The following is a 7,968-nucleotide window of genomic DNA, read 5'->3' as shown; positions in this document are numbered from 1 at the left end:
GTTACGACGATCCAAATTCCTTTTTTGCTATACATGCAATGGCAAACTATAAGGATGCATTCCAAGTAGCGTTCGCGGGAAAGGAATTCTCCTCGTGGATGTTTACGACATAGATATGTTTTGTGTTAGGATGAAATTTATTTTGTTGCATACAGTACCTTACCTTGTTTATCCAATCCACAAATTAGTGAATTGAGCACATGTAATTTTCAGAAGAATGACCATGACCAGTGAATAAAACCGATCTCTCCCCTGAAAATACATATCGGGAATCTCAAAAAGGATGATCCTATGTACTCCATCCATTTTTATTTGATTTGCGTTTTAGGTTTAGTTAAAGTCAAAATTTATAAAGTTTAATTAAAATTATAGGAGAAAATATTAATATTTATAATATTAAATATGTATAATATGAAAATATATCTAATCATGATTCTAATGCAATAGGTTTTATATTGTAGATGTCAATATTTTCTCTTAATTTTTTTATGAAAGTTTACAGAGTTTAAGTTGAACTAAACTCAGAACACTAAGTAATTGTGACGGAAGGAGTACCAATGTTGATAAGAAATATCAGATTCTTTTTGTAGTAATACCTTTTAAACGTTCGTTCATCCTGCTTGTTTTCATTCAAGTTGCCTTAACGCGCAGTGCATTGGCCACCAAGGGAAAATCTCAAAATCTTACAGCATCCCAAGCTTGACATGATAGTATGATACCATGATATCACTTTGCAAAATTTAAAATCTCAATGTTTATGAAAATTTCGAAAAAACATTGCGAGTGTTCATGTGTGTTTATGATACCTAAAGTTTTTATAACCAAATTGAAATACACAAGATGTGTCCTTTTCTTTGCTCTTTGTGTATTTGAAGTTTGGTTCTGACACTTCTATGGATTGTAAATATACATCTTGTGAACACTTCACATTTTTTTAAATTTTTTTAGAAACTTGAAAATTCAAATATTGACGAGTGGTATTGTGGCTGGCCACCAAACAAACTATATTAATAAGCAGAACTACTGTAAGTATGCTTAAGTGATCAAAATCAATACACCATACATAAATAAATAAAAGATAACTGGTATATTCACCGGACACGCTGAGCGCAAACAGTACAAAAGAGGTAACAACACATTTATTTCTTTGTCGCGACAACTTTAGTCCGGATTTCAGCAAAAGTTACCGGGACTTGAAGAGCTCAGCAGTCAGCAGTGCTATTCCTTCTCAAGAAATAGACCATGTATAAACCCACCAGTAAAAAAAACTGCAGGTGGACTCACACACTACAACAAAACAAAACAGAAAAGTACTTTAGGAGGTACTAGAGAACACATAATAATACTACGGCCAATATGCATCGCCTTGTCAAATGGCCTGGGAACAAAAAGGAAAGCCACTTCACTGCACGATCATTTGGCTGCCATTGGGAGGGGGATGAATAAGACCGGACAACAGTAATGTGATACCTACAGCACTACCTTGACACCTGCCTGCTGAACCCTTAACAACACTTTAACGCTACTCTCCTGTCACCTTTTATTGCGATTGTTCAACTACGAGGAAGTTAAATTCACAGAGCGTCTCCTGTTATGATGGGCTGTTTCTTGTCACTTGAAGTATGATGAAATGTATAATCTTACTCCAATGTCAACCGGACTATCCTCACCACCAATTGCATGAAGAACCACCGGGATGTCGCTCAGATAGCGTATCACCAGGGGCAGAGCGGCTGGGGCAACATCAGCTTTCACTGCGTCATCGCTCAGCAAAACTGAATCGGCAGCAGCAGGACCGCCAGCCTCTATCGCTCCTGGTTCATCTTTGTCTTCAGATAACATTAATTCGGATGGGTTCACCACCACTGCAACTTCCTCAATTGCTCTACTACATTTGAACTGGCTTCCTCTCCTTTGGGCAGGCTTGTTCCTGCATGCATCGAGCACTAAAGTTCCAGTTGCTTCCAGCCATTCAGTAGATAATCCCTCAACTTCATCATAGTATATCCTTCGTTCCATCTACACCAGAAAATCATGATCAGGTGACCAAGAAACAAAATAAAACATAGGAGTTCTTCCATCAGATGAGGTTAGGCAAAGTCATACCGAAAGCTTGGGCACATAAACTGACATGAACCTTGGTCCAACCCCCAAAACTCTAGCATTGGAGACCATGGTCTGCAAAAGTAAACCAGAAGTCTTAAAATAAAGCTTACCAACGAACTTAGTTGGAGAAGGTGAAAGATGATGATGCACCATTATACCTCATTTCTCTTTAGCAGAGCCCACATGTAGAGCTTCTGTCCAGCTTCTTCTGCACGCCGACTGGCCCATTTCCTTTCATTACAATATTCGGCAGCACCCCCAAGACAATCAGAGTTAGGGACCATAAACTTCTTAGCTGCGGCAGACAGTGCTTCTCTCCCTTCTTTGGTTTCAGCAGCATCCTTACTAAACTGGAGGCCTGTAAAGCATCTATCCACTGTTTCACAAGATTTAGTTTTGACTCCATTCCGCCCAGTGGAAATTTCCCTTTGCTTCAGATACATCTGTTCAGCTTCAAGTACTGCACTCAGTGTCCTATGAACAATTATATCAGGATATCTTCGAAGTGGTGAAGTAAAGTGTGTATACAAAGGGACAGATAGCGCATAATGGGCCCAATCATCCTTGCTTATCACATCCCCTGTGCAAAAGTATTCTGCTGACTGCATTTGCTTTGATGCATAAAACATGAGAATATCAAACATGACAGGATCATCTTGCAACTCTTCCTTTATTCTACAGATTGAAAGATGAAGCTGACCAGATGATGAAGAATCCAACTCAAAACCATTTTTAGCACAAAATGCCTCAAACTCTCTGAGCTTCCGTGGATTAGGTTCAGGGTGCCTACGAAGTAGAGCGCAATCAGGGAATGCATTTGATATAACTTCTGCAGCTGCCATATTCGCCAACAACATTAACTCCTCAACAATGAAACATGCATCGTTCCTTTTATAGCGATAGCTATCACATGGAGCCCCATCTTCATCAAATAGGATCATAGGCTTTGAAGTATCAAGAGAGAGAGCTCCAGCCTTGAATCTAATATCCTTCAGGTTTTTTGAGATCTCATATAGGCATCTAAGGGACTTTATAATATCCTCCTGTTTAAGCATGCCATGCACTTGAAGAGACGCAGCTGCAGATCTGAACTGGTTGGCATCACTGGAAATCAGATCTTGCACAAGATCATATGATAGCTTGCAGCATGAAAAGATAATGGTACGACCAATCCAGCGATTAACTATGCTCCCACGAGGATCAATGTCCCAAATAACTGAAAAGGCAAGCCTGTCTACCCCAGGATTAAGCGAAACAAGTTCTTCTGAAAGTCTTGAAGGCAGCATCGATACTTTGCGGCGCAAGGTGTAAACACTAGTAGATCGCGTCTGGGCCTCAGCATCTAATGCCGTCTCTGGATGAACAAAGTAAGAAACATCTGCAATATGGACCCCAATACGGACAATTCCTCCAGAAAGTGTCTCAATAGATATTGCGTCATCAAGATCTGACGCAGTAGGAGGGTCTATTGTAAAGGTCAGGACATTTCTCAGATCCTTTCTTGCTGCAAGTTCTTCCTGTGGGATTTTCCAAGACATGTCAGGGAGACATGCCATGGACTTAGACAAAAATTGAGTACTACATATCTCATTCTCAAACAATATAGCATCCATGTGTGTTTCAACCTGTCCACCCTTTCCAAACAACTGTAAAACACGAGCCCAGGGATAGGGGCTTTCCTCGTTCCAATCATGAATCTGTGCACCAACTAATTCCTTCTCAATAGCTATATCACCTTCTTTCAGCCTCTGTCTGATACTATCTGGTAAAGTGCTAACACTAACAATCATCTGAGGGAACTTGGGGTCAGTAGGCAAGAGATGAACCAAGCCTGTCAGAGACGATGATGCTATATGGTTCATCCTCTTCGAACCCTGCATATTCATCTGATTTCTCTGCTCTCCATCAGGGAATTCTGAGAAAGGAGCAAGGAAACCTACAACGGCACCACGGCGAGGAGACTTCTTTATGACAGATACAACTTTCCCGGTAGGGCGTCTGCTTGGGTGACTGCATATCACAGAACATATCCTCTGTAATGCTCTTGCAGACTCTGTATTTCCTTCATCCAGGCCCTCATGATTCTCTGGTACAATAGCATGCCCATTTTCACACATAACAGCTTGACTAAAACCACTGTTCTTGTGATGGTTATGCATCCTGTCCGGAACAGGTTGGCCATTACTGCACTTTTCAAACCTGCAGCTGGCATCTGCCTGTCCTTTCTTCAAATCATGATTCCCATTTGTTTCACTAACTTCACGAGAAACAGAAACTCCTCCCGGCGCAGGGTTGGATGCGATGTTTTGTCCTTTCATTCTAGTCCAGTAAACAACAGGATCCACCGTGATGGCAACAATATCACCTTCAATCTGCAAAGTAGGTAATGAGTGAGCATATCATTGTAAGCAAAAAAAAAAAAGTTGTGGTGTGGTATAATACAACATACTCCCTCCATCCTAAAATGTAAGGCACTATTTTTTTGCAGTCTTTGATGCACAACTTTGACTAATAATATATACTAAAATATATGGATTGAGAATGTACAAATCACATCGTTGCATTTGTCTTCCAGTTCTCTTTCATTCATATATATTAATACCAAGTTTACGGACATATTGTACGTAAAAAAAATCATAGTCAAAGTTGTAAGTTGTAGACCAGTGAAATTTAAGGGTGCCTTATATTTTGGGACGGATGGAGTATGAAGGTATATATCATAGGAAAATGTAAGTGAACAGAACTTAACATGCATAATTCCATATATAACTATATGATAACACATCAGGACAAGAGTACTTGTACAAACATATTGCTAAAATATTTCCCATGCATGAATGTTTGTACTAAATAAGGCAATCTGAAGATTGTTTTCTCAGGATTAAAGCGGCAGAAACAGATAATGTACCAGCATAAAGGGTGCAGGTCAAAATTCACCAAAGGGACAGACTAAATCTTTAACAGAATATTCCACACCGAGCAAAATGATAACAACACAAACATAACTTATCTTGCAGCTTTGCTTGAATCATTTACAGGTGCAAGAGCTCTTGAGGTGATCCGTTGCCACATACTAAAAATGCAGGCTTCAAGCATGCTATTTCGTCTATGGGCAAGTTGAACTTGAAACTAAGGGCATAATGTTTGGTTGCATTACACATACGGGATATACTATATGAATTGGTGTGTTTGTTTGTATGGAATGTAACATTTCATTCTGGATGGTGGGATAAATATTGGAGGAGTATTCCCCCTACATGCTGATTGCTGAACCATTCCATTCACCAGAATTTATCAGATCACATGCCATGCTAAAGTCAATTCGAGAACATGCAAAGAGCGGGTAATTTGTAATGTGCATGACCAATTTGTGGGAGGGCACGCCAGACATAGGTTTCGAGCATACTTCCTCGGAGTCGCAAACAATCGAAAGTTAAACAAAAGTCAAAAGGCTAAGTCCTGTGACATGACAAGCTTAATAGCACATGATGCAAAATGACCAACATTGTACAGAATTTCGCAGTACACAAATGGATGATCCTATATGAAGAGCCATCCATTTTGTTTGCATGTATGGATCCCATTCTGCGTGGAGGGACACATATTGTAGGAGTAGTACCACCTACATATGCTGATTGCTGAACCATTCAATTAACCAAAATTATCGGTTCGCATGGCACACTTCCATGTCAACAAAAATCATGCTAAGGGCAGGTAATTTATAATGTGCTTGCTTGACCTATTTGCAGGACAGAAATAGGTCATGCACTTGCTTTGCATAAGTCACAAGCAATCGGAAGTTGAACAAGAAGTAAAATGCCCAATCCTGTGGCATGACACAACAACTGGAAAGTACATTACGCAGAATGACAGGCTCTTAACGTATTATGTTCTTGGGCCCGTCTCTAGCCAAATATGGCAAGCATTTTGTTTCCCGAGTTCCTTCGTAGCACATTATAATTCCCAAAGTGGCTTTGAAAATCAAGTAATTCAATGCTGAAATGTGTGACAGGCTTAAAGAAGTAGCATTTATTAAGACTCTGAACTATCTATCCACTGCTAATGTGGGGTTGCTACTAATTACACAGAGTTAGCACCTGAGACAGAGTATGCTTTGTAGTACATGCAATCAAAAGTCAAAAGACCAAGTCCTGTGACACGACAAACTTAATAGCAGATGATGCAAAAAAGCAAAATGACCAACATTGTAGAGAATTTTGCAGTACATGTATGGATGACCCTATATGAAGAGCATCCATGTGTTTGTATGTATGGACTATACGATCCCCATTCTGGAGGAGTATTCCCACCATACGACGATTGCTGACCCATTCCATTAACCAAAATTATCAGTTGGCATTGCACACTTTCATGTCAGCAAAAAATCATGCCAAGGGCAGGCAATTTCTAATGTGCTTGGTTGGTCATGTGCATGCTTTCTACAAGTCACAAACAATCGGAAGTTGAAAGAAGTAAAAAAAATGCCCAATCGTGTGGCATGACACAACAACTGAAAAGCAGAACGGCAAGCACTGAACGTGATTTTGTTGTTGGGGGCGTCCCTAGCCAAATATGGCAAGCATTTTGTTTCCCGAGTGAGTTTCTTCCTATACTAGCACATTGTAATTCCCAAAGTGGGTTAAATCAAGTATAATTCAATGCTGATACTAGTGTGGCAGGCTTAAAGAAGTAGTAGCATTAATTAAGACTCTGAACTATCCATCCAGTACTAGTAATAATGTGGGGTTGCTACTAATTACACGCAGTTTGCACCTCAGACAGAGTACATATGCTCACTCAGGTGGTTGCAGGTGTGTCCAAGTAGAAGCATGAACTTACCGCTCGGTTCTGCGCCGTGCCCGTGATGAGAATATCCACTGGGATGCCATCGATGGTGCAGTAGGCCTGCAGCAGCAGAGATTCGAAACATTAGCAACCAGCAGTAGCACAGAGACGGACGTTACAATAAGAAGGTAGCAGATGATGGTGAAGTCGATCGATGCTTGCCTCGTTCCGGTTGTGAGCGTTCACGCGGAGCTTGCCCGTGAAGACGGTCCCTCTCTGCACAGAGTAGTAGGCAACAACAATCAGCAGAATTCGAACCATCAGTTCAGGGGAAGGTGGTACGGGGAAGGGAATGTTTGGGAAGGGTGTGCTCGATCCGGTGTGGTACCTTGAGTGCGTCCTCGACGACGTGGTCGGCCCAGTGCGGCTGGAAGAAGAGCCTCCGCGGGGCTCCCCCCGGGGCCGTCCCCACCACGGGGCCCCGCGGCTCGGCGCGGGACGGCGTGGGGAGCAGCGGGCAGGACTGCCTCGTCCCCGCGGCGGCGTGGTCGGGGCGGGCGTCGGGGCGCGCGGGCGGCGGCATCGATCTGCTGGGCCTCGGCCCGGACGAGGCGGGCAGGTCGACGGCCTGCGGTGGCGCGGAGGTGGGGGTGGGGGTGGCGGGCGTCTTGGGGCGGCGCGCGGGGCGGCGGCGGCGCCTCCGCTCGGCCTCGTCGTCCGTCTGGGGCGGCGGTGGGGTGGCGTGGATGGGGACGGCGGCGGCGGTGTGGTCTCCGTTGGCCGTCATGCGCGCGCGGGAGTGAGGTGACGTTGGTGAGCTGGGAGAGGGGAGGGGCGCGAGGGTTGTGGGAGGCGGGGGAACCCTAGATCTGGAGGAGGCGGCGGCGTCTGCGTCTGCGTCGATGCGGACGGGAGAGAGAGGGAGAAGGAAATGAGGTATCGGAGGTGGAGGAGAGGGATAGAGGGAGGGCGGAGGCGGAGGCGGTGGCGGTGGGTTGGAGAAGAGAAGGGGACAGGATATATTAGAGGAGGAAGGGCACGGATGGGAAGAGACGGACGGCGCGGCGGTTTTGGGAT

The 7,968-nt window shown here is 43.5% G+C and overlaps 1 protein-coding gene across 1 annotated transcript; it reads right to left on the bottom strand.

The window, feature by feature from the left end:
• Nucleotides 1-1,121: 1,121 nt before the first annotated feature.
• LOC124693188 (DIS3-like exonuclease 2) lies at nucleotides 1,122-7,693 on the bottom strand. The gene is made up of 6 exons (XM_047226654.1): nucleotides 7,280-7,693; nucleotides 7,114-7,167; nucleotides 6,946-7,011; nucleotides 2,265-4,478; nucleotides 2,107-2,178; nucleotides 1,122-2,019 (listed from the first exon to the last, which is right to left on the bottom strand). Exons 1-6 carry the CDS (start codon nucleotides 7,676-7,678, stop codon nucleotides 1,612-1,614), a joined length of 3,213 nt encoding a protein of 1,070 aa, XP_047082610.1. The 5' UTR covers nucleotides 7,679-7,693; the 3' UTR covers nucleotides 1,122-1,611.
• Nucleotides 7,694-7,968: the final 275 nt, after the last annotated feature.

This window comes from Lolium rigidum, chromosome 2 (assembly GCF_022539505.1).
Source record: "Lolium rigidum isolate FL_2022 chromosome 2, APGP_CSIRO_Lrig_0.1, whole genome shotgun sequence".
Lineage (NCBI taxonomy): Eukaryota > Viridiplantae > Streptophyta > Magnoliopsida > Poales > Poaceae > Lolium > Lolium rigidum.
Note: the sequence above shows the minus strand (reverse complement) of the source record. Positions and strands in the feature narration are given on the sequence as shown.

What these genes read in the sequence shown, in the direction of transcription:
- LOC124693188 (XM_047226654.1), bottom strand. Translation starts at nt 7,678, where the DNA reads ATGACGGCCAACGGAGACCACACCGCCGCCGCCGTCCCCATCCACGCC. An exon ending in TCGTCGAGGACGCACTCAAG is followed by an intron (nt 7,168 to 7,279) that starts GTACCACACCGG and finishes TACTCTGTGCAG; the next exon opens with AGAGGGACCGTCTTCACGGG. An exon ending in ACGCTCACAACCGGAACGAG is followed by an intron (nt 7,012 to 7,113) that starts GCAAGCATCGAT and finishes CTGCTGCTGCAG; the next exon opens with GCCTACTGCACCATCGATGG.